Source organism: Melospiza melodia, chromosome 29, assembly GCF_035770615.1.
Source record: "Melospiza melodia melodia isolate bMelMel2 chromosome 29, bMelMel2.pri, whole genome shotgun sequence".
NCBI classification, from domain to species: domain Eukaryota; kingdom Metazoa; phylum Chordata; class Aves; order Passeriformes; family Passerellidae; genus Melospiza; species Melospiza melodia.
In genome coordinates, this window is record NC_086222.1 from 663,843 (window position 1) to 690,287 (window position 26,445).

Sequence of the window (26,445 nt, forward strand, 5' to 3'; positions counted from 1 at the left end):
GCTGAAAATCCTGCATGTTCCTCACAGGACGAGGCTGCCCAACAACAAGTTTAAATTCCTTGGTCACACTTCAGAGCTAAAGCTGATAGCCCCTCTATCCCAAATCCCAGCCCGCCCTATTTTGCATCTTATGTTTATACGGCACATGGCAACACTAAGTCTTGCAAAATATCCCAAATTGCTTTCAAAGGGGTGAAATGAAAACAGAGGCAGCCACCAGCAGGATTAAGCCTGAGATCTGCCAGAAAAAAATAATAATAATATATAAAAAAAAGGATTAACCTTCTTTGCTGGTAATTTAAGAATATCAGTAATTGAAAAAACAAAATCTCATTTTCAGCCTTTAAAGCTGGAAGAATAAAAATGTGCTGCTTTTACAGAATTTCTGCTGCTCGGTCCAGCAAACCCAGCTCGAACCGAGGCAGAGTCTGGCGGGGATCAACAGCTGACTCCTAATGAACCTTTCGAGACCCTGGGCCGGAGCTGCAGGGAGCGTGGCAGGCGTCCACGCGTCCGTCTGTCCGTCCGTCTCCGGCCCGGGGGCCCTGCCAGCAATGCCACAGCTCCCAGCCCAGCCCAGCCGCGTCTGGCTCCGGGCTCCCCATGAATTGCAAATCCTCAGGTTGCCACAGAAACTCTCAGGGTGCCGCGCAGCCATCAGGAAGCATCACGGTCATCTTTTCCATCTTGTTTGCCTTGCATCAGAGCACTTTGGGCTCCCTGTGGCATTGGTGCTCGCAGAACGCTCCCTCCGCGCCGCGACTGCTGTGCAGCGTCCAAGCCGCAGTGATTAATCACTCCTGCTTCCTCCGCTGACATATCGAGGTGGGGAAACGACATCCTAAATGAGCAGAGCTGATTACCTGGGAAAGCAATTCTTCAAGATAGCACAGCTAACTAATAGCTCCATCTGCTACAAAAACACATTCCTGAGCCCCAGAGTGGCGGCAGGGTACAGCCAACAATTTTGTTGCAGCTGCCAGGTTTGAAATTGTTTGTCACGAGTTGCCACAAAAACGTGGGCAGCTCTCCGTCCTTCCTCTCCTGTCTCCTGGAAGAGCAGGGAATCTCAATCACAGGGTCCATGGGGACTGGTGACAGGGACGCTGAAGGTGAGAGCTGGACTGAAAGAACATCCTGACGTTGTGTATTAAATGTTTTGGCAGAACCATCCTTTTTTATCTCTCTGACTGCAAACAGGCTCAGTGAACGCCCGTCCCCGTGGGTGCACAAAGGGGCAAAGGTGAAGGGTGGGATTTCATCCAGGTTCACCAATCCCTGCCATCCACAGTTAACCCACATTTAACAGGAAAACATCCCAAAGCCCGGGGGACGCCTGTGCCCACTGCAGCCAGTGCCACAAACAGCACAGCTCTGTCCCACCGGAGCCCTTTGAAATGCAAATTTGTTCCAGGAACGCTCCTCGGTCAATTTCATTTACGTTTCCTAAGTATGTGGATACTTCACTTTGCAACTTCATTGCAAACACGCAATTCACACCGATGACCACTCTCAGTGTCACTCTCATACACACAATTCGCTGCTCAGGATTTCCCCAAACCTTTTTGCAGATTTTTCCCTAGGATCGCAATATTGGGGATCCTCCTCTTGCTGTTCTCAGGCCCTCCTGAAATCCCAGCTTTAGGTACATTCAAATGACTTCTGGATTTCTGAAGCTTTAGGAAGGAGAGTTATTGGGACACTCCATTGCCTGTAATCTCCATCCATCCATCTTCCTTCGCCGCTCACAGCCCCTGAGAAAAGCTCTGCCACAAATAAAGCCACACTTGGAGCTCTGCTGAGGCACACCAAACCCCCCAGGAGAGGCAGCTGCCCCTGCTGGGACACCTGGCTGGGTTTTGATGGTTCCTGGTATTTTAATTCCAGGCCACCTCGCTCTCCTTGGCTCCTCAGCACATCCATTTCCCTGATAGCCCTGCCACGCTCCCATCATGTGTCAGCAAAAGCCAGCAGCTCTAAATTAGGACCATTTGAGTGATTTGCTGGCTGTGGCTTATTTATCACATTTGTGAAATAAGTAAATTACCATGGTATCCAGTGGAATGATAGAAGTTCAATCACTTAAGAAATTAGCCCATCAAACAGAGAACCACATGACCCTGGTCTCGAATTCACAACCTGATTTAATAACCTGGTTGTGCTGGTTGCTCACATTCAAACCAGAACTGAAGGGTTATACATTTCTGTAATTAATACAAGAAAACAGTGAAGGAAAAAGCATTCTCCTAAAAATTACTTAGCTTTTACCTAAACATATCTGTTGTGTTTCCCTCTGCCTTGGAAGGAGGGAGAAAAATGCCTCAGGAGCAGAGATTTCATAATTTCATTCAAAAGTCACCACTCATGTGTTGTGCTGTTGACAGCTAATTAAGTTCTCCCAAGGTAAAATAAATGTAATGTTTTAAAGCTGCTTCCTTGCTTTAAAAAAAATCTTGACTGATATTTCACTCACTTATTATTAATCAAGGAAATACAATGAAACGGGGAATTTGAATTCGCTTCAGCCCGAATCCCAGCACCTTCTCCATCCTGTAAGTAGGTCACTAATCAGGTCTGGGTTTAATTTTGCTCAGTTCTGTTTCTTGGCACCGACAACGATCGCCCTGGACACAAGTCCTGACTCGGCAGCTTTGGTGATTAGACAATAAACTCCATCTTGCTTTGTAAGGGCAAGGGATGTGGGGAGCTGAGAAAATGAGAGGAAAATGCTGCACCCCCAGGCCAGATCAGGACCCACCTGCAGCCCCCAGACCATCACCAGGCACTGCACGGGCAGGCACAGCGAGCCACGGCATCATGCCTGCTCCTGCCTCACCCAGAGCAGCAACCAGGGGAACCCTGGGGTGGTGCTTCAGGGCTCCCAGGATGAGGGGAGAGAAGACAATGCTAACTCCATTGAGTTGATTCACTATTTTATGAGATGTTATATTATATATTTTTATATATATTATATTATCTATATAAATAATATCATATATATATTTTATATCATATATATATGAGATATATATGACATATATATCTCATATATATAATATATATGACATATATTATATATCATATATATGATATATATCATATATATTATTGATATGATATGATATGATATGATATGATATGATATTATATTATATTATATTATATTATATTATATTATATTATATTATATTATATTATATTATTATACTATATTATATATTATATATACTAAACGAATAGAAGAAAGGATTTCATCAGAAGGCCAGCTAAGAACAGAAAAAGAATGAAAAACAAAGGTTTGTGACCGATCGAGACGGTCCGGACAGCCGGACTGTGATTGGCCATTAATTAGGAACAACCACATGAGACCAATCCCAGATGCACCCGTTGCATCCCACAGCAGCAGATAACCATTGTTTGCATTTTGTTCCTGAGGCCTCCCAGCTTCTCAGGAGGAAAACTCCCAAGGAAAGGATTTTTCAGAAGATATCATGGCTACAGAACCCAGGGTAAGCCATGCCCAGGGGTGACACGGAGCACATCACAGAGCACAGGGACAGAGCCCCGGGGCTGCTGCTGCTCTGCAGAACACAAACCAGTGTCTGTGGCACATGTGGCACCTTGGCATCACGAGGGTTTGGGTGACAGGAGGCACCAATGCAGCCCCCAAACCTTCCCTTCCCAACAGCCTCGCCCTCCAAACTGGGTAAATCCGGGCAAGGCAAGGACCCAGGGCAGCTCTGCCAGGGCGCTGCACTGCAAAACCCTGTGCAAACAAAAATAGACCTGTTTACTTTGCCAAGCCGAGGAACTTCATGTCCTCCTTGTGGCGAGTTATTCCAAGCTGGTTTTCACAGGAGGTGCCAAGGAGAATGCGAGTTTGTGGGCTGTGGGAGGGGGTTTGGCTGCTGGGGATGCAATTGGGCTGGAGGTTGTTTTTGAAGTTCTCTGATTTGCTCAGATTTTCCCTCAAGTGACCTACAAAAGCAAAGGGGAAGGGAAGAACTTGTGCTTATTTTCTTCAGTTTACTGCTGTCAAAGACACCTTAAGAGCTGTCGGGAGATATTTTCCCTCTCGTTTTCTCCCTCCACGCTGTAAATTCAGGTCAGGCCTCCATTTGAAGATTATCAAAAGGCAAACTGGAGGAACTGTCTCCTCTGAAAGAGCAGCAGGGGCTGCGTTTGATGTTCTGGGGGCTGCTCCAGGAAGGTGCACTGCCCCAGCCCGGCTGAAAGAGCAGGACCCAGGGATGGCACCCAGGGATGGCACCCAGAGATGGCACCCAGAGATGGCACCCAGAGATGGCACCCAGAGATGGCACCCAGGGATGGGACCCAGGGATGGCAGCCAGGGATGGGACCCAGAGATGGCACCCAGGGATGGCACCCAGGGATGAGAGCCAGGGATGAGACCCAGGGACGGCACCCAGGGACGGCACCCAGAGATGGCACCCAGGGATGGCACCCAGGGATGGCACCCAGGGACGGCACCCAGGGATGGGACCCAGGGACGGCACCCAGGGATGGCACCCAGGGACGGCACCCAGGGATGGCACCCAGGGACGGCACCCAGGGATGGGACCCAGGGATGGGACCCAGGGATGGCACCCAGGGATGGCACCCAGCTGCGCTCTGGGGACACAGGGCAGGCACTGCCAGCACCCATTCCACTGTGAGCCTGCTGGGAGGGTCAGAGCCAGCCCCGCAGCCTCCCCTGTGCCTGCACACCCCGGGCATGCTGCAGGACACTCTGGCATTCCCTGCATTCCAAGAACAAACCCCAGCAGATAACAACAGCCTCCCGCTGATAGCAGCGTGCACCGGGCCAGACCAGACAGGGAGAGAGGACAAAACCCTCTGACAGCCACAGAAATGCACAGAACTGGAGGGCAGATGGCTTTGGGACAGTGCTGTGCCTCTCCAAGCCCTGGCTGCTGGCAATCCCAGCTCTGTCAGCTCCATGGTGGGCACAGGACACTCCAGGCTGCCTCTCGTGTGTTCTCATGTGTGTTGGGGACAGAGGATGAGGGAATTCTTTACCCTGAAAATACTCAATTATTTTAATAGGATTACATTGGAGATTGACAATATTTAGAACAGTTCCCTGGAATTTATTAGCCTGCCAGCACTCCAGATAAGTAATTTGAATGCGAAGATCTCTCAAACTTAAGTAACTAACTGGCAAGGAGCCAGTTCCCACCCTCCGTGGTTTTAGGCACAGCACTAAGTTTTGGAAATGAGCTCCTGAACTGAGCAGGGAAACACCTCTGTGAGCCTCACACCCAAGCCTGCACTGAGATCTCTGCTAATGATGATTTGCCTGATTACAAACACAAGGGCAGAGGAGCTGAGCCCCAGAGACTAATCCTCCTCTTTAAACACCTCGCATCAAGAGCAAACCAAGTGACAAATTCATGGAACGTGGAGTCCAAAACACCACGGATGGATGTGGATTGTCTCCTGCACAAGAACGCTGCAGCACAAAATGGAAGGACATTCACACCTGGAGCTACTGTTCTGCAGGGACACAACCATTTCTGTGAAGCCCCAGAATAATTCTGGGCTGTAAAGAGGGGATGGAGGGGGTGATGTGAGGGGTGATGGAAATGTCCCTTGGTGCATTCCCGGGGACAGGACTGAGCCACACAGCTGGGCAGGGCTGCAAACAGCACCTCTGGGCTCCAGCACAGCCTCCCTGGGTCCTGTTTGGGCACTAAAGGATCCTCACAGCCTCCCTGGGTCCTGTTTGGGCAGTACAAGATGCACAGAGCCTCCCTGGGTCCTGTTTGGGCAGCAGAGGATGCACAGAGCCTCCCTGGGTCCCGTTTGGGTAACAGAGGATGCACAGAGCCTCCCTGGGTCCTGTTCGGGCAGTAAAGAATCCACAGAACCTCCCTGGGTCCTGTTTGAGTAACAGAGGATGCACAGAGCCTCCCTGGGTCCTGTTTGGGTAACAGAGGATGCACAGAGACCCCCTGGGTCCTGTTTGGGCAGTAAAGAATCCACAGAACCTCCCTGGGTCCTGTTTGAGTAACAGAGGATGCACAGAGCCTCCCTGGGTCCTGTTTGGGCAGTAAAGGATCCTCACAGCCTCCCTGGGTCCTGTTTGGGCAGTACAAGATGCACAGAGCCTCCCTGGGTCCTGTTTGGGCAGCAGAGGATGCACAGAGCCTCCCTGGCAGGGACCTGGTGCTGCCCCAGCCCCGCTGCCTCCCCTGGCCTCACACAGCTCGGGTTATTTACCTGGGGGAGGGAATTAATAAAAGAGCCATAACTGCTATTTACATAAAGCCTGACATACTCAAAGCCCTGTGCAAACATTAATCCTTAACAGCCCTCAGAGGAAGGTCAGAGTTATCCTCTGCCTGCATCAAGGAAACCTGAGTGTGCTGGCAGCCCCAGCCCTGGCTGCCACAGCCCTGCTCCAGCCCACAGCCCAGGTGTGCTGCACACCTGCCATACCCGCCCTCAGAGCCCCCCAAAGTCAGGGACACCCCCATAACCAGGAACCCATCCCATAACCAGGAACCCATCCCTTCAGCTCAGCTGGAACAACAGGATCCAGAGGTTTTTGCTGCACAAACACCCCCATAACCATGAAAGCATCCCATCAGTGAGACTGAAACCCCTGCCAGAGCACCCCAGGGCTTGGTGGGGCTTGGCTGCAGAGGAAGGAGCCAGGGCAGGGGAGGGGACCCAGCAAACCCTGGGATGTCCCCAGAGTCCATGGACATCACACCCCTGTCCCTAAATGGGGCCAGCACAGGCAGCCACACCTGGAACCGCTCTGATGCCAGCTCTGGGGGCAAAGGACAGGTTACAAAACACAAAAAATGTCAACTGAGAAAGAGACAAAAGGGCACCTGGGGTCAGGGCACGGGAACACGCACCAGCAGAGTCAGCTCCTGCAGCCTGGCTGGGTGCACAGAGCCACGGGCTGAGGCTGGGGTCTGCAGAGCCTTGGGCAGGAACGGCTCAGCCACCTGGCAGGGCACTGCTGCTCACACACAGGGGAGCACACACAACACAGGACTGCACAGAACCCAAACACACACACCCCAGGACTGCACAGTACCCAAATACACACACCCCAGGACTGCACAGAACCCAAACACACACACCCCAGAACCCCACAGCTCCCCATTTCCAAATACACACACTCCAGAACCCCACAGAACCCAAACACACACACCCCAGGACCCCACAGCTCCCAGTTCTCACATAAACACACCCCAGGATTCCACAGCTCCCAAATAAACACACCTCAGCACTCCACAGCTCCCACTCAGGAGACTGTGTCCAAAGATGCCAGCAGGTAACAGAGATCCCTTTCCTTTTCCTTTCCTTTCCTTGAAATTTCCTTGAAATTTCCTTTCCTTGAAATTTCCTTTCCTTTCCTTTCAATTTCCTTCCCTTGAAATTTCCTTTCCTTTCCTTGAAATTTCCTTCCCTTGAAATTTCCTTTCCTTTCCTTGAAATTTCCTTCCCTTGAAATTTCCTTTCCTTTCCTTGAAATTTCTGTGAAATTTCCTTTCCTTGAAATTTCCTTTCCTTTCCTTGAAATTTCCTTGACATTTCCCTTTCTTTTCCTTCCCTTCCCTTGGGAGCTGGCCGAGCAGTGCTGCAGGATCCCGGCTGCCAGCTGCTCCTGAGGCCTCTGCTGAGCTTTTCCCCTTCACACTGAACCTCCGGGCAGCCCAGGGTGTGAGACACGGCCGGGGCAGGGGAGCGCAGGCGCCCCTTGCAGAGGCTGCCACGCTGCTGAGAAGGCAATTTAATGCTCGCTCTGTGTTCAAGCTGGGGGAACCAAACAGAGGGGCAGGAACATGCACAGGCATTGTCCCGCTGGCCGGCCACCAAAAAGGCAATTAAAAACCTCCCCCAAACAGGTGGGTCAACAAAACCCAGCATTAATGCCTAGGGCTGCCAAGCCAGTGCGTCTGAGCTGTCCCAGCAAGTCCCTGGGATGTGAGAGCTCTTTGCTTTTTCACATTTCTGTGCTCCGACAGCTGCCCATGGCAGCAGCTGAGCATCCCCTGGGAGCCTCCAGCGGGACACAGGGGGCTGGATGGGGCTGGGGGAACAGCCCAGGTGTGCTGGGGATGCTGCCCTGCCCTGCACAGCCCAGGTGTGCTGGGGATGTGCCCCAGGTGTGCTGGGGATGCTGCCCCGCACAGGTTGGACACCCCAGGAGCCCCAGCCCGGCCCAGGAGGGCTCCTCTCCCTCCCCACAGACCACGGAGAGCCCAGGTGTGTCTGAGAGCCAGAACCCTCCCCAGGGAGCAGAGCCAGCCCCCTGAGCCCGGCTCCTGTCCCCGGAGCCCGGTGATTTACAGCAGGCACTGCCATTACAGCTCCGGGCTCCGCAAGAAAAGGTCCATTAAAAGATAGCTTTTAGTATGAAATTTCACCAGAGATACATTTTCTCTTGTCAAGGGCAACAAATTGCCCACGTAATTTCAGACCTCTGTAGTAAACATCCTAAAAATACAGACTTTTGCGGCAAATCACATTATCTTGAATGGGTTGGGCTGAATTGTGTTCCTCTCTGGCTCAGGCTGGAGCTGGGGAGCTCTGGGCTGGCCCAGCAATCTGCACACACCTGACAAATCCCAGTGAGCAATTTCACTGCACACACCTCTCCAGCAAGGGAGGTTTAGACACAATAACTGCAGAACTCAGGCACACAAAAGTGCCAGGACAGATAAACACGTGCAAAGCTGCCAGGAATGTTACAGGATCCCCTGCAAATGGAGGAATTGTGTCCCAGAGCAGAAATCCTGCCTGCTCACACAGAATTGTGTCCCAGAGCAGAGGGGAAGGACAGCCAGGCTCCTCACCAGTTCTACAGCAGCCCCAGGCTGTGGATTCACTCAGCACCCATCCCTGCCCTGGGTGAAGCCAGCAAACAAAGCCTCAGACAGTGCCAGGCACAAGGCTTATGAAAAATACCTGCATAGAAATGCACATACATTACAGCTACAGACCACTGGGTACCTGCCAAGAATGATGGAATGCAGCAGAGTTTGCTTATTTCTTCTTAATGGCTCCAACATTCCACCTGAAAAATGGGTCCTGGAGCCACATAATTGGGGATAAAAATTAAGCAAGAGTTGCCATTTGTCAGCAGGAGGCTGGTGGCACCCAAGGCTCACAGTGGCACGCAGAGCACACCTGGTGCCAAGGTCCCTGGTGGCTGAGAGCCAGAGGTGCTGCAGAGCCAGGCCTCAACTGAGCCCAAGGAACATCAAAACTACAGAGCAGTAAAAATGTGTTTATTGAACAGTGATTGAGCAGTTTGCTTCCCCTCCTAACATCACCTGAGCATCCTTCAGTCACTGGCTCCTGCCTGACCACGAGTCTTCTCAGAAATCGTCACAACTGGGTCTCAAATTTGATGTAATTCCATGGTTTTACTGTGGCACAGGATCAGGAATGGCTTGGGTTCAAAGGGACCCTAAAGACCACCCTGTTCCAAACTCCCTGCCCTTCCAGGCTGCTGCAAGCCCTGTCCAGCCTAGGTCTGCAACACCTCTAGGGATGTCCTTCCTTCCTTCCTCTCAGCCCTCCTTTCTTGTGGTCAAAGGGGCAAAATTCTTAAAGCAGAGCAAGTTCCTGCAGACCCCACAGTCACACCAACACCAGTCACAGCCTCAATTCTCACCGTGGACAGGCAGAGGGCAGCAGGAAGGTGCCCTGTTCAGTGATTGCCCCCCACCCCAGATGCGTTTAGGAAGCTTCTCCTGTACCTCCCTTCCCTCCCTGACCTCACGGCAATGCCAGAACACAAAAACAACCTTTTCTTTGTCCTGCCCAATCCATTCCCAGACACTGCCACCAGGCTGGTCCCACTATCCAGAGCAGCGATGGGAGCCTTTCATTCCCATTCCTTCAGCCCAGCTCTAAGTGAGACCGGCCACAAAGGAAGACAGTTTAACACCCTTTAATATGTAAACAAGTTTTCGGGAAACTGGAGCAAACAGAGAGGAAGAAAGCAGGTTTTATTTACAGGTTTCCTGACGCTAGGAAGGCGCATTTCCATTTCATTCCCATACAAACAGCTCTCCGCTGGGAAGTTCCGCCTTCATCTCCTCATTCACTGCTGTCTGTCCTCTCCAAGGAGGCAGGGAAGTATCTCAATCCTCACGCTTTTTTCCAATCACAAAGCAGCCCAAAATAAACACGAGAAGGCTCTGAACCAGTAAATATTCCTAAGTACTTGACACCCAGTTCCCTGGGAGAGCTGCACAGATTGCACATTCACAGAATGCCGGGATTCTTCGCACATTTTCCAGGCCATGTTTCCCAGAATTTACAGTTTCTTCCAAAATATTGTGCAACATATTACACCACCAGAATACGCAACTGCTTGGCTGGACACACAAGATTGGTTCATTTTCTCTTTTTAATCTCTTTCGGGTGATGTTTCCATTATGATTTTTTCAGCCAAACCAACAATACAATAAAACCATTCCCTAAATCCCCTGAAGAGTTCAAACCATCATCCATTCTGCACCGAGCACCAACTCTGCAGAATTTGTTCTAGCAGAGTACTGGAAGCGAGTCCAATAAGTTGAAAGTCAATTTAATTCTTTCAAATTCAACTACCAGAGATCTGCAGCCTCGCTGGGGAGACAGAAAATCATATCTATGTATACATACACATATATCTATACACACACAGAGCTGATCTCCCTGCCCTGGCCGCCCCACCTGCAAGGCCAGGACCCCAGGTAAGGTGGCCAGCACCACCAGCCACGCTGCATCAGTGCAGTTATGACCACAGAGCTATTCTGGTTTTATGCACAGACTTTACTACCACCCTATAAAAGAAGGATTTCCAGAAGGCAAATGGACCGACGTCTCAAAATAGAGTGTTTACATTAACGCTTGGCAAGCAGAGCCTGCAAACAGAGATGAATAGAGATAAGCTATAAAAAACACCGTGGACGTTTACTTGCTGGAATAGGAGCTTGTAATCCAATTTCAGGTCCTTCTGCCAAGTGTTACACACAGCATCTCTGTGTGTGACGGTTCCAGCCCCGTCCCTCCGCCTGGCTCAGGCAGCAGGAGCAGAGCAGAGGAGCGGCAATTCCGGCGGAACGCTCCATTAAAGAGCGGCTTGGATGGGCTGCGTACCCAAACTCACTGCCCTTCCATTTGTGAGAGCACTAAAGGACCGGGAAAGGACGATAAACGCTGCCTGGGAGGCACGAGGGACGCGGGATGAGGGCGGGAAAACAAACCTCTCCTCACCTTTCCGCTGTTAACGGAGAGCAAACAGGCTCTGCCCGCGCTCGGAGAGCCCACGGATGGAATTACTGCCTGGCAATTACACGCGGCTGTTTGTTCCGCACACAGAGCCACACAAACCCAGCCAACCTGAGCCAGCTCCTCCTGGCCGAGGCACGGCAGGATCACCTTGGAGCAGGGGCACAGCAGCCCCACTGCCCTGAGACCAGAGCAGCCCCAAGGAGCAACCCTACCTCCGGAATTCTGTACTCCTGACAACTCCTAACAGCCCTCGCTCCACTGGGGCTTGGTGCTCTCAACGCACCAAGTTCTGTTTCCAGAGCTTCCACCACCACCTGACATCCGGCAAGCATTCTCCTTCCGCTGGATTCTGGTTTGACACAGCACAGCAGAGATCCCTAATTCAGTTAATCGCTCATCACATAAACAAAGAAACCTCTTGAGAGCCAGAGAGCAACACGCACATGTATTTGCAATGCATAAGAGGATATTTTTTTTAAATGGTAACAATGCAATCTATTCAGTGTGAAGAGTCTGGGAGGCCAATTAAATACTTTGGGTTCCATAATTATAATTGCAGTAATGAATAAGAAGGAGCATTACAGCTTGCACAATGCAGTTCCTCCTCAAGTCAATGATTCGGTTCTTGTCTGCTTTCAACTAACCTTTTGTGTCTCTTCGTATCAGATCTTGCAGATTACTTTGAGTAGAATAAAAATATCCCCAAATATCCCAGGTAATGGAATACATTTGGCATCCCTTGATTATGCCTACACACAGCCTACAGAAGGGATTATGCACTAAATGGATAACGCTCATTTTGATTAATTTTAGACATTAGTGAAAATTCAGCAAGGCACCAGCCACCATCTGAATGCCCCTGGCAAGCCTGTGGTGACAGGGGAAAGCTGAAACTTCATTGCCTGGGGTTTTTTGAGGTTTTTTCCCCCCTTTGGAAGAGCTTTTCCTGATCATCCTCTGCCTGGAAAGCGGCTTTGGTAAAGGACTTTGCTCCCTCATTTTCCTCCCACAGCAGCTTTCATCCTCCATGTGTCTGCAGAGATCAGCCTGGGGAAATTGAGGACTCACTCCCAGAAAAGTTAACCCCAAATGCTCCATTTCTCCTCAGACTAGTAAGAAATGTGTTTTGGTTGGTTGGGTTGGATGGTTTGGGTATTTTGCCCAAATATTCTTAGACTCTCCCAGTCTTGCTGCCCACTGTACTTGGCTGCATTTTGAGACTCAATCACCTTACAGAAATCCCTTAACTTCTGAGCATTCCCAAACACATGAAATAAGGGGCTTTTCCCATAGAATTACCACATTTGGTAAAACCTTCCCATGATTTCTCACACGAAACAAAGCCTGAAGGACAAAGGGTTAACACTGGGCTGCAGCTGCACAGGCACCAACTGCCCCTCCTTTGTTTGCAGGGAATGAAAACAAGAGATTTGAGCAAATCCAGCTTTGTGAAATCAGAACTTCAGACACTGCCTGCAAGAGAGCAAAGCAACATCCTTCATAGATGCACAGAGAAAGGGAAAAGTTAATTTTGTTGATGGAAGACCCAAAAAAAGGCAGATCCTAATCTGTGGGAGTGAAAAATCTCCTGCTCTGTACAATAAATGGGACGTGGAGCACCAGACACTGTAGGGATTTATTACCTGAGGAGACAACAACACCCACCTTCTCTCTGGGGTTAAAGCAAGGTGCTTTTGGACTGTCACTGCTTGCCAGGAGCACTCTGAGGATCTGATCACCAAGGAATTCCCTGCACATTGCAGTGTATTCTGTGAGTACCACCATGAGAATGAGGCCTTTGGGAATCCCTCTGAATACAGTGCCTGCCCCAGAAACTCACCTGGGCACACCTTCAGTCATGCCCAGCCACCCTTGGTTTGCTTCCCTTTGGTGCTTTCCAGAGAAATCTGATTCCAAACCCAGCCCTGGCCGGCTGAGGATGGCACGGAGGCCAAAAGGAGCCCCTCAGGATCACTAATCACTGCCTTGCTGCCTTCTCCCAGGGCAGCTGCAGCACCTGTCACCGGGCTGTGGGCAGAGCCCCACGTCCCTGCAATTAGAGCAGCCCTGAACGGCGGGGTCCGAGCACGCGGCCACGAGCTGACATCTCCTGGTGACTGAATCAGAGCATCTTCTAATGAGCCTCGCCTCAAAATCACTTTACATCCATTTGCTCATGTCAGCATCAATGTATTCAGCATTATCTACCAATTAGTAAACCGGAAAACATTCTTTAGATAATCTAAAATCTCGCTAAAATATTCAACGTGTCATTCATTTACTACAAACTGCCCTATAAAAACAAATTACTGGAACCAGCTGTCACAAAGCAACAAGTGTCTCAGGACAAAGTGGTTTTTAAACCAAGGGCTTTCCAGGACAGATGTGAAGCATCTCCAGCAGAACTGGTCACCCCAACACTGTCCCTGTGCCCAGCGAGCAGGTGAAGCCACTAGAGGCATTGAACCAGCCGGAGGATGCAGATCACTCTGTCCTGGATTCAGAAGGACATCCCAGGGACCAGGGGTGAGGACTGGGATGGAGTTCACCCTTTGGAAGGATCTGCTGTTTGGGGGTTTGGCTTTCTGGCTCCTTGGACCAGTCCAGTGCCAGGGATGCATCACCACGAAGGAGGCACAACCCAAACCAAGCACCTCCTCAGGCGTGCAGTAGGGATGAGCCCATTCTGTTTGGGGTTATTTTGGGGTTTTTCACTCAAAAGAAGCAAAACCCCCTGGTTTTCCCTAAGTTTTGCAGGCACGGGAAGGGTGGTTTGGAGGATGGCTGTTTTTATTTTTAATCTCTTGAGCGTGGCAGAGCAGTAAATCTTGCATTATGCTCTGAAGACTGTCAGGTTTGGGCTTCATTTTGGTCTCAGATTAGACTCCTGAAGCAATGAATCTTCCATCACGGAGGCCATTACCAGCCCAGTTTTCCTTCATTTTGGACTGCTTTATCCCTGATCGTGTTATCCAGCTCACCCCAAAGCGCCTCAGCCGTGGGGGCTCAGCAGATCCTGCACCAGGGGAGGTTCAGGTTGGATATTGGTAAAATTCCTCCCCTTAAAGCCCTGCCTAGAGGGGGTCAGCACCCCTGGAGGGATTTAAAAGCCGTGTGGATGTGGCACTTGGGGACAGGATTTGGCGGTGGCCTCGGCAGTGCAGGGTTAATGGCTGGACTCCATGATCTTACAGGGCTTTTCTAACCTAAACGATTCCCTGATTCTAAATTACCATATGCAAATTGTGATCATTAAAAGGCATTTATAAAAATCAAGTAAAACAGCCCATGAATATTGAAAAACGTTTAAGTGTTAAGTTAAACGACAATTTTCAAAACACACGAAGGAAATCTGACCGTAACCAAGCAGTCCCATGAAATACCATATCTATCATCAACTTTTTAATTACCAATTGATCAACATGTAGACAGTGTAATAGCTTACAGCTTTTAATTACTGAACTATCAAAATTCCAACCAAAAAAGGAACCTCCAGAGATGAAACTGTAATGCTTGATTATTCACTGCTACATAATGAATGATTTGTTTTTAAACAAGATGTCAAGTTCCTCATGTAATCCATCTGGATGTGTGACTCCGCAAAGCTCGCACTGCCCATACTAAGTACTTGGGGCTCCTCTTCTCCCTTCCCTCCTGATCCCACAAGGGTTTTTGGGGGATTTTCCCCCTTTAAGGCAGAACAGTCCTGGATGGAGGGGACGGCAGGCAGACCGGGTGCCAGAGCGGATCCGGGCACGCTGTCCCAGCTCCCTCCAAAGGGACAGCTCTTGCCTGGCAGGGAACACGCACGGGTCCTTGCAGCTTGCCCAAAAGCAGCTCTGAAGCGAGGAGCACACCGGGGAGGGCGGGCAGGACGTGCTGCCTCTCACGCTCCGCACGCAGCATTCGGGATGCAGCTCCGGGCTCTCTCCCGCAGCCCAAGCACAGCGAGGATTTGAGTGCTGGCATTACGCACAGAAGCACTCCGGGGTGGGGAGAGGCTTTTATCTCTGCCCTAAATTCAGCGCTGAGCTGAACATCGCATCCACAAATCCCCTCCACGCACAGCACAGCACAGCTGGCCTCTCCTCCCGTGCTTTATCCCAGTAACTGCTCCGACCTCACAACTCCAAACCACCCCGCAAATCTGCCTTTCTGCAGGCAAACACAAAGGATGCACAGGTTCTCAGGACCGTGATCGGGATCACAGAGCCCTCCGCAATCCTCACCCCCCTGGAGAGGATTCTGCCAAATCCAGGCTTTCTGCGTTCAGAGAGACGCTTCCAGAAACACTCGTCTGCTAATTCAGGGCTCTGAGCAGGGATGTAAAGCATTCTGGAAATAAGACTGTTAAACAAGGGCGGCTCAAGCACAGCCTATCGGTCAATTAAAAATAAAACTACCAGCAAATAACACATTTGTTCCATCAGCCCAGTGGCGGGGATGAACATCCCTCAGCCGGAGCCCTGGTGTATAACCCTACAGATGTTCCCTATGCATATCAGCCCCGAATAGTTGTTCCACAGAGCAGCATCTGTTCCCAAAAACAGGCAACAAGAGCCTTTTATTCTCCCTCCATCACAGCCTCGGAGCCCCAGTTGCTGCCAGCCAAACCCGACAGCACTTCCCCCATAAATTCACCCACTGCAGCCACATCTGGGCTTTGATTTCCACACGGAAACCACAGGCTCCTTCCTCACACTTCCCCTGGGAAGCTGCTCGCACGCCGAGCTTGTACACATTTCCACATAAGAAATTCAGTAATCAGTCCAGGAGCTGTAAGCACTTATGACAACAATATCTATCAACACTTAACCATATTTACAACTAAATCATGTAAATACCAGGCAGCTCTCCTCTGCATGCTGATAATCTGGACAAATGAAGGCTGAAAAAAGTCACTCCAGGAGGAGACCAGACAAACGGAACCACATTGGGTGGGAAACAAGCAGTGATGGCACTCCAGGATCACTGATAGCACAAGCTGAGCCCCCAGGGCCACCCTGCCTGCCAAAGCCACAAGCCCCCAGCCATCCACACCCTCCCATGCTTGGCCTTGTGCATTTCCTGTATATACGTGTGTATTTCATGTCCATTTCCTAAACACTCCATCCATGGGATCTGTACATTTCTCAGAAAAACAGGGACGAGCTGCTTCCACAGCTACCCAGAGCTCTTCCCTCTCCATCTGCCTTTGAAATCCTTGTAAATCCGAGGAACCAATTTAAAATTAAAAGATCCCAATTTCAGAGAGGCTTTTCTGTCGCCCTCCCTCACTCCCCCAGGATGGACCGTTTTATTACACCCATTAAAGTGACAAAAGTGACTTTTCAGCTGGTTCACTGAAATGCCGCTTCCACAGCAGTTCAGGCAAACACTTTCCCAGACCTTTACAAAGGAAAAGTGATTCCGTATGTAATTGGATTTTTTGGCACAACAAAAATACCAAGTTATTAAAGCTCTCACATGGCTTTGGATTGTGTCTTTAATGGACGCCAGCATCCTCAACTGCTACAAAGACATTTTACATGAAGCAACGAGGAGCTGCATTTCCAAAGGTTCCCCAGAGGATTCAGGGACAGCTTTCAGCAAGATTTGCTCCTTGGGCAGTGAAATCCAGGAGGAGGAGAATCCCAAAACCACTTTCCTCCAATATCCTCCTTGTGCATGCACACCCACCAACATCCACATTAATTATTGCGGCACAAAATCCCCTCTCCCTCAGGACACCCACTGGACTGGTCACTCCACCGGGCTCTCCCTGGGAAGAAGCAAATGGCCAGGCTGAAAATAGCTTATTAATCCTCATTTGTTTCCTGCAGGATCATTTCAGTCACTCCCTACCTTCAGACAGGATTTTCACACCCCACAGGCCCCATCAGCCATGGAGAGCTATTTTCATTTCCTTCTCCTGCCTTGTCCAAAGAAGTCAGATTCAGAGGGATGCAGTGCACGAGGGGAAGGAGAGGAAGAAGCAGTGGCTTGTGAGTACAACACGTTGTCCACAAGACATTTACTCTTGTAGGAACTTAGAACGAGTTATTCTGAAGGAAACACTGAAATTCCATTTAATGGGACTCTGCTAAACCTCCCCCTTCCAAAACAGCAATGAGATCAATAGACCCACCCAACCTCAACAGAAAACAGAGCATCCCAGACCCAACAGCCGGACCGACCTTCCTGAGCTGCATTCCACACACATCATGTTGTGTTAACACGAAAATTTTGGATCCAATTTGCTAATGAGAGCCTGGAGGAGCATCCTTTAACTGTGCATCCAAAATTCTCCCAGAGTGATTTAAGAGCCAGAGCACTGGGTTTGCTGTAAAGGCTCTGTTTACAAGGCTCCGCGGATCCCTACAGAGCAGTAAGTGATTTGCCTCCAAGAATTTCCTTTATTCCTCCTCTCGGAGCGTCTCCCCGTTCCCTGGCGGTGTCTGAGGGGAACACTGTTAATCTCCCGTCTATCCCACTTTAATCTTCACCCTTCCCAGGGAGAGGCACGGCTCTGCTCCTCGTGCTGAGGAAGCAATACCTGGCAGTTATGGATTCGGGGAGTTGATTAAACCTGCGCCTTCTGGTAAAGATTCCAGGGAACGATTAGGGCTGTAAGACCTTTAAATCGAAGGAAAAGCTGTTTGTGTGGCCAGAGCTCAGCAACCTCAGCGTGGGACTCGCTCTCGGTGCTTCTGCCTACTCAGGGATGAGTAACGTCTCCTCTGGAGCCACCCACAGACCGGGAGCTGAGGAAAACCAGGCTGTGACTGCGGCAGGGCAGGAAAAGCCACGGTGTGCCCTGACCCTGCAGACAGACTCTGAATGATGCACGTCTTCATCCCGAGCAGCCTGTAAAATCACAGCAAATGAAGGGCAGCAAAGTGCCCAAGGAGAAATCACGCTCACATTCTGTGCACCAAGAGAACCCCCCTGCATCCACCTGGACAGTGACTGTGGACAAGAATCAGGAGCGGGTTCCACAGCTCCTGCTCCATCCCAGTGAGTCCCCACAAGCAGCTGCATGGCACAGGGGTGCCACAGAGCCAAAGGAGAAATCACGCTCACATTCTGTGCACCAAGAGAACCCCCCTGCATCCACCTGGACAGTGACTGTGGACAAGGAGCAGCAGCAGGTTACACAGCTCCTGCTCCATATCCCAGCACGAGTCCCCACAAGCACAGGGCTGTCACAGAGCTCTGATCCAGACAGAGATCTGTTGTGCCTCTCACCCTCCAGGACAGGAATCCTCCTGCAAACTGGGGAGCCACACGCTGCTCCTCCCGACTGCACAAATGAGAGTGGCAAAGGAACGGATGCGCCTGCAGAACCAGAGCTGCTGTCAAGCCAACGCCACGACAACTCTTCCCAAGGCAAGCAGGGGTTTGGCTGTGTTTGCTCCTGCTGAGCCCACCCTGGGAAGCCTGGCTGGCTCCGAGGAGTCCTGACAAACCAAGCGTCCCCAGCAGCTCCGCCTGACAAAGCTGAGGGCTGATGATGACAGGCATTCGGGGCTTTGATGGTTGTCAGCAGCTTCCCCAGTGCAGGAAGAGCCCAGCCAGGCTGTCACGGGGAACCACAGCAGGGACAGCAGCCCTGGGATCTCACAGAGCCCCGTCAGCCACAGCCCTCCCCAGCAAGGCAGAGATCTGGCACAAGGGCTTTGTAAGAGCTCTGACACCCAAACCAGCACAGCGTGCTTTCTGCTCAAAGAGCCCGTGAGTGCATGGCAAGGCCTGTCCTCAAACAGCTGAAAACGGCACCTAATTCCATACAGAGTGGGAAAAGCAGCAGCAGTAACCCTTGGGAGCTTCCCTGCTTCCACCAGGCTTCCAACACCATGTCTGCATCAGCCAACAGGAATGAAGACGTCAAACAGGCAATGGGAGCACAGGCAAAGGGGTCCAATCATGTTTCCGAGCCAAATAGCTCAGAATGAGAATGCAAAACAGACCCAGCTACAGCAACAGCTCTCTACATGTGGATATTTCAGGTTGTCATTACTGGGAAACCAGTCAGGATTAGCAGAACAACCTCACAGCCAGACTCCATAGAGCAATGCAGGGTTTCTGTGAGCACAGGCACTGCAGCAGTGCAGGTGAACAACCAGGTGCTTGGAGCAGTGCCAGCATCAAAGACTGGGGTGGATGGATGGATGGACAGATGGACGGACGGACGGACGGACGGATGGATGGATGGATGGATGGATGGATGGATGGATGGACGGACGTCCACCTGCACCCAGCCAGCACACAGACACTGCATGAAGAGAAGCCTTTGCAGCTGGGCCAGCAGCTCTCCCCCCTGGTTTGACCCAGCTGCACCATTGCAACACCTCTCCACAGACAGAGCTATCCCGTGCCACACCAGGGCAGCGAGGCAGAAATGGCTCTGGAGACAGTCACTGTGCTTCCCCAAGGTCAGGGATGTACTGGCATCACGGAGCACACCCCAGAGCAGCATCACTGCGATAAATGCACAAAGCGAGAGCGCTCTCTCTGCAGAACTGGGGACAGATGTGCCTCTGCTCGGCTACAGAACCAGGGCCGTGGGGGCACAGGGAGCCTTTATTTCTGTGTGTTAGCCCAGAGGCTACGCACAAAGTTCCCTTTCCAGCCCAATCCTCACGGAGCCCGACTTTGCTGCAACCCCAGCTCCAAAGCTGAACACGAGTCATGTTGAAAGTGCTCTGCCAGGGAAGCTGCCAGGCAGCCTCATTTAAAAACAGGGAAGCAGCAACAAGCAGTTCCTCATGCTTGATCCGATTACTCTGATCTCTCTTTTGACGCTGCAGACTCAGGCTCGTATTTCTATTGCTGCACGGGGGGAGAAGGGGAGGGAGGGAATGTCACTTTGCTGCTTCATATTTCTCTCTTCCTGTCACACTCTGGAGAGGGGATCTACACTGCCGGAGCAGGGTGGGAGCGGGCTCTGGGGTGCTCCCACCTCGCAGATGAGGTGTCACACAGCCCCGGGTGACAGGACCCCACCGGGCCCCCCACCCCAGCACAGCACTCCCAGACCAGCCTTGATGGAGCTTACCCAGTGTGGTCCCTGCTCTCCATGAGAATTTCATCTCCATAAAAGCATTGCTGCCCTGTTCCTGTACCAAATGTTGAGGGCTCTCAGTCCAAGAGTCACCACATTCAGGACCAGCACCCAAGGGCGTCCCTGCGAAGGGAAGAGCTCCAGCCAGAGCCCTGCTGACAGCGTGGGGCATGCAGTGACATTTCCATTCTGCAAGCAGACCTTGGAGGAGATCATAAATCAGGTGCAGGCTCACTAACTGCTAAAAGAGGACACCACGAGATCAGAGCAGTTTATTCCAGACGTAACCTGAACCCAGGGGTTTATACACCCAACTGCTCCAGGCTGAGCACAACTTCAAGAGGCAGCGTGACCCTGTGGGCAGCCTTGGCTCTGATGGCTCACTGGCATCTCCCTGATCTGCAGGCAGACATCTCCATCCCCCATGGCCAAGGGCTCCAGAAAATGGGACATTTCCTAGGGAAGGCTCAGCCAGGAGTGTAACTGCTGAGGGCAAACTTCACAGCTGGGATTGGCAGAGGAGCAGAGTTTCCAACACAACTTTTTCCCACTGCCAAATGCACACCTGGGCTTTAAAACCCATTGGCAGTCGTTCACTGTAAAGAGACTATTCCCCTTCCAATGCTGGCATCTGACTGGAACTGCCCTAGGAGGGGAGGGGGACCTGAGCTGTGTCACTGGGGCAGGACCAAAGCAAAGCCAGCACAGAGCTGCCAGCAGGCAGCACCAGTCTATGAGACTGTCAGAAACAACAACACCAAGGAGCTCCAGCACTTCCAGGGACAAAAAAATACCTAAAAAAGCAAAACTAAAGACATTTTCCAGTTAAGCTACAGCCCACAAAAGTTTTATATCTCTGAGCAAAGATGTGCCTAAGTATCTCTTTGATCCTTCAGACTGGAACTTAATGGGGTATCAAATATTCTACTGATTCACCTTGAGAATTTGGTAAGGGCAGAGTCTTTGTAATGCTCAAGTTTTTAAACCACAGAAGAACACAGTAAATTAAAACCACACCACAGGGTAAAAATAGCCAGCCCAGTCCTACAGAGGGACATTGTTGGTCTAAAATAACCAGGAGTGGAGGGCAGCAAATGTCCCTGGTACGTCCCAGGCAAGCGTTTCAAATGCAAGCAGCCACCAGCCACACACTGCGGGTGAGCGTGTGGTGTGGGCTCAGCAATGGCTCTGAGAAACCCCGAGAGGCAAATCTCCTTGGGGATCTGCATTCCTCGCTGGAATCTGGGATGGGTGAAACACACTGACACGAAACTCGGGTTTCCAGAGCCTCATCCAGCAGCGTACAGTGGTTTGCAGGGCTCCCCAACACCCAACCCAACGCCCTGCAAAGATGTGAGAGCCTGATGCGCAACACAGCAGGAAAACCGAGAGGTTCAACAGGTACCGAGGACACCGGGAAGAAGAAAAACTGTTTCCACAGCAAAAGAGGCTGACAGCAGGCGGGTGGAGGTCACGCATGGGCAGGGCCAGCAGAGGAGTCGCCTGCAGCCACGGTACGGCAAATTAAAAACTGCAATAACTAAATGCAGCTCGGGGCTGAACCACAGCTCATCTCATGGGGCAGGGCCGGCCCACAGCTCGCTGTGCTCCCAATTACCAGGGCCGAGAGCGAATGGAGCCTCGTGGCGCTTCCCTTGCGCTCAGCCCAGCCCGCCCTGCTCCCCAGCACGCCGAGCCCACGCTGGGCGACCTTCAAAGCCTTCGTGGCGGAGCTCCCCAGGAACCGCACGGCAGCTGCTCCTGCAGCCGGCAATTACAGCCCGGGAAAGAGACTGATTTATGGAACTTAAACAAGTACATACCACTCCTAATTACAACATTCCACCTAGAGTCTCTCCTTCGTGGCAGGTTTCCACAGCGTCCCTTTATTTAGCGCCGGTGGGTTTGCACCTCACAATGTCCCCCGGAGGAACAAGCACAACTCATTTTTTTCAACATGTAGCATCCAATTTCTCGGTAGACCCTGGCTGTGTGTCCAGCTTTGCTTGTGCTCTCAATGCACTGTGTTAAGCATTCACTGCCTGGCTCAGCTCCAGGGAAGGCTGCAGCCTCACGCTCCTCTCCTGGAGCCTGCTCACATCTGGAACCGCAGACAGGAACCGAAATGTTTGGATACAGGAGGGAGCCCCTGCTTTCCTGACAGAAGTGCCACCAACACCCAGAAGAGGAACAGGTTGTCAAAACCCCTATACAAAGTCTGACAATAATCCCTAGAAAAACAGCCATTCAAGAGAAACATCCAGAAAACTCTGCCTACACGCAGGAAGGTGGCTTTGCTTTTTCTGAGGAGCGCTCGGATGGTCCATTCAAGCAGAGGGTGTATCCAGGCTGGAACACAGGTTTGACTCCGGGCAGACGCAGGGTTAAGGAGCTGACCCATTTTCCAGGCAGCAGTAGGGCACAGAGCTCACCGCTGATGGCACAGGCACGGCCCCACCGGCGCTGGCAGGGCCGGGGAAGGCTCGCCAAGCGCCCGGCCGACGGAGCCAGCGCTGTTTGATTACAGAGCCTCCTTTATTTACACACCAGGAAAGACAGCGCAAGGCAAACAAAGGCGACGGCAGCGCAGCATCGGCAGCACGGCCGGGGGGTCCCCGGGGAGCGCGGCTCTTCTCCGGCCTCCTGTCACCGCAGCCACCTCTGCCCCCAGCAGCGGCCACCCGTGCCAAGGGACACCGGCAGCGCCCATCCCAGCGGTGTCCATCCAACAGCGTCCACCCGGGGATGTCCATCCTGCAGAAGGTGCCGACAGCCACCCCCTCCTCAGAGCCGAGCACGCACGGAGCCGACCGATCTCCTCGCCTCGCCATCCTCAGGAGCCTCCTTGGCAGTGGTTTCAAACCAGATTGTCGTGCTTATAAACCTGGGCTCAACTGCCTACACGCAAGACAAATGAGCCCAAGCTGCAACCCAGATGGATCGCTTTATTCCCCAGCCCCTTCCCCGCCGGTGTTTGCGTCGCATGCAGAACGCAGCGCGTGTTGCTGAAGGCCAGGGACGAGCAGCCTCGCCTCGCTTGCATACAAAGGCTCCTTGGAAACTCACGCTGTGTTTACAAAGGAGCCTGGCTCAGCGCAGCCGCGCTGGGAGCGCTCCCTGCCTTCACGGGGCTTCTCCCGGGCCGGTCTGGTGTCGGCAGACACGGAGGCTGCAGCCACAAGCAGCCCTGGCAGCTCCGTGCCACGGCCGGGTCACGGCTCCACGCCAACACCGTCTCCAAACACCTCCTGAGGCTCCTGCTGTTAAGTTGCTGTCCCTGAAGTGCCGAGTGCCAGCACAGACAGACTCCGAGCTCCAGCCCAGCGCTGCCCAAGCGCCTCAGAGTGAGCCGAGAGCGCTCCTCAGCCCTCGCCCTGCTGCACAGGGGCATCAGGAGCTCCACGAACCGCAGAGCAACGGGAGTGGCTGGAGAGGAACCACGGACACACACGGATCCACCCGATTGCACGGCTCATCCCAAACCCAGCCTCACTGCTGCCTATTGCTGTTCCAGCCGCCTCGGTGAGAGCAGGCAGCAGAACCCTGAGCCACGCTCCGCATCACGGGGTGCCACCACGGCGGTGACACAGCGCCGGCACCGCTGTGCCTCGGGTGGCAGCCGTGCGGGAGCCACAGCCACAGCACTCTGCGCTGACGCTGCTGCCTCACACTAATTCGCTCTTTGCAGAACGCTGGAGCTAACACTGTTAGCTTGGAAAAGGGGGAGAACGGGGGGAAAAAGGGAAAAAAAGGTCCTCAACTGTAAGGAAATTTCACCTAAATGCAGACAGTCTGGGATCTTATCCTGCAATTCACAACACAGCACCGCAACCACAAAATATCCGTCTTACCACAACCTCAGCGCATGCCGCGCGGTGCTTCTCACCCCGGTGCTCGGGTCAGGCACAGCCACTGCGAGCCAGCATCCAGCCCAGCTTTTGCTTCCCTTCAGCAGCTCCGCGACCCCAAATCACAGTTCCACCCGTTGGCTGGGCAGCCGCGAACAGGCTGAGCCTGCCGGGGATCACTGGCCTCCAGCTAAAAACTGCTCTTAGAGAACTGAGGTGAGCAAGACAGCAAAACAAAGGATGAAGGCGGCCGGCCAGGAGCCGGGCTCGTATTCCCAACCTGGTCCCCCAGGTCACACCGGCGGGAAGCTCACCAGGCAGCGAGAAGCACCGAACACACAAACAGCACCTTGTGACGAGACACCTGGCAATCTACAGCACAGCGCCCGCAGAAGCCCGGGCGCGGGGAGCCGGAGCGGAGCGTTTCCTAAGAGCCGCCGCGCTGGCTCCCTTCCTTCGCCCCGGCTCCCCGGCACGGGCTCGGGCCGAAGGAGCGGGGCAGAGCCGCCCTTGGGGCTGCCAGCGCAGCCGGGAGGCGCAGCCCCGGTCGGAGCCGGCGGGCGGGCACGGCCCCGGCCCCGGTCGCGGGGAGAACAAGCTGCAAACGACCCCGGCGCTCTCCCCCCACCACCACCCCACCAAAAAGGGCGCCCGGGAAGAGCGGGGAAGCATGGACATGTACACAGGCCGTGAATAAAGCTCTTTGTTCGCCGGGCTGGCGGCCCCTTCGTCCCCCCTTTCCTACGAGCGGGATTCAACAGATCGTTCAATGGCCTCTTGTTCTTCCCAAACATCCCGGACACAGCACCGCTCCTACGGTCGTGTGGCACCGTGCCGCCCCACGGACGTACTGGAAACGTGAGCGGCGTTAACGGGGGATGCTCGAACCGAAGCCACCGGACACGAGCCCGGTCGCTGCTGCGGCTCCAGGCTCGGCGGGGAGCGAAGCCAGGCGGGGTGGGGGGATCGCCCAAAGCCGGGGGGCACCGCACCTCGAGGGTGCCGCGGAGAGAACCCAACCGGCCCCGCTCGGGGAGCCTCGTTAGCCACGCTGAACCAGCGCCCGTTCCAGCCGCAGCGCCCGAGCCCCGAGCGATCGCCCCGAGCGCGCCCGGCTGGGCGGGGGGCGCGGCTGCGGCAGGGGGCACCGGGGGAGAGGGGAGAGCAAGGAGAGAGAGGGTGGGAAGCGAGGAAGACGGAGAGAGAGAGGAAGAGGGAGAGCGACGCGCCGCGCAAGTTCCACTCAGATTCCAACAGGTTCCCCGCTCCCGCAGGGGTGCAGCATCCCCGCGCCGCCGCAAACACCGGGGGGGCGGAGAGGGGGGAGATAGAGGGGGCGCGCAAAGCAATTAGTTTTTAATTGCGGGGCCGCTGATGACCCCCCGGGGCAGAGGAGAAGCCGCTTCCATGGAAACCGGCAGCGGCTGCCCGCGCCGCCACGCGCGGGTGAGCCCGCCCGCCGCTCCCGCCGCCGGGGGCGCTTCCCCGGGACCACCGAGCGCTCCGGGCACGGCCCGGGCCGGAGGAGGGCGGGCGGGCTCGCCCCGCACCCGCCGCAACCGGGGCCGCCCGAGCGCCGCCGCGGTCCCCGAGCGCGAACCCCCCTCCGCGCGCCGCCCGCCCGGTACCGCCCGTCCGCGCGGAGCCCCGTGCGCGGGGCCGCGTCCCTCCTACCTCGGGGGATGATGGCGGCGGCGGACAGGAGCAGCAGCAGCAGCGGGAGGAGCCCCGGAGCGCCGCCGCCGCTGCCCGCGGGGCCGCTGGGCTGGGCGCGACCCGCCATCGCCGGCACCTGCCTCGCTCTGCCGCCGCCGCGCGCCGCCCGCGGGAGATGGCGCGTCACGGGGCGGGGACACGGCGGCACGCTCCGCCCCGCGCCGAGCGGGCCACGGGCGGCACCGAGCGCGGCCGGGCCGGCCCCCGAACGGAGAGCGCCGAGCGGGCCACGGGCGGCACCGAGCGCGGCCGGGCCGACCCCCGAACGGAGAGCGCCGAACGGGGCACGGGCGGCACCGAGCGCGGCCGGCCCGACCCCCGAACTGGCCACGGGCGGCACCGAGCGCGGCCGGCCCGACCCCCGAACGGAGAGCGCCGAACGGGGCACGGGCGGCACCGAGCGCGGCCGGGCCGACCCCCGAACGGAGAGCGCCGAACGGGCCACGGGCGGCACCGAGCGCGGCCGGGCCGACCCCCGAACTGGCTACGGGCGGCACCGAGCGCGGCCGGCCCGACCCCCGCACGGGCGGGCGGGGAGCGCCAGGCGGGGCCGTGCCCCCGCAC

General features: G+C 53.8%; 1 protein-coding gene across 9 annotated transcripts in view; it reads right to left on the reverse strand.

The window, feature by feature from the left end:
• CADM1 (cell adhesion molecule 1) overlaps nucleotides 1-25,948 on the reverse strand; it is a 134,331-nt gene extending 108,383 nt beyond the window's left edge. For 8 of the 9 annotated variants that reach the window (XM_063178283.1, XM_063178282.1, XM_063178280.1 and 5 more), the window contains exon 1: nucleotides 25,840-25,948. In XM_063178283.1, coding sequence (XP_063034353.1) covers nucleotides 25,840-25,948 — 109 coding nt within the window. Of the gene's footprint in view, nucleotides 1-20,311; nucleotides 20,361-25,839 lie in introns of those variants that run through there. The other variant, XM_063178275.1, reaches the window with a different exon arrangement.
• Between the last annotated feature and the right edge of the window lie 497 nt (nucleotides 25,949-26,445).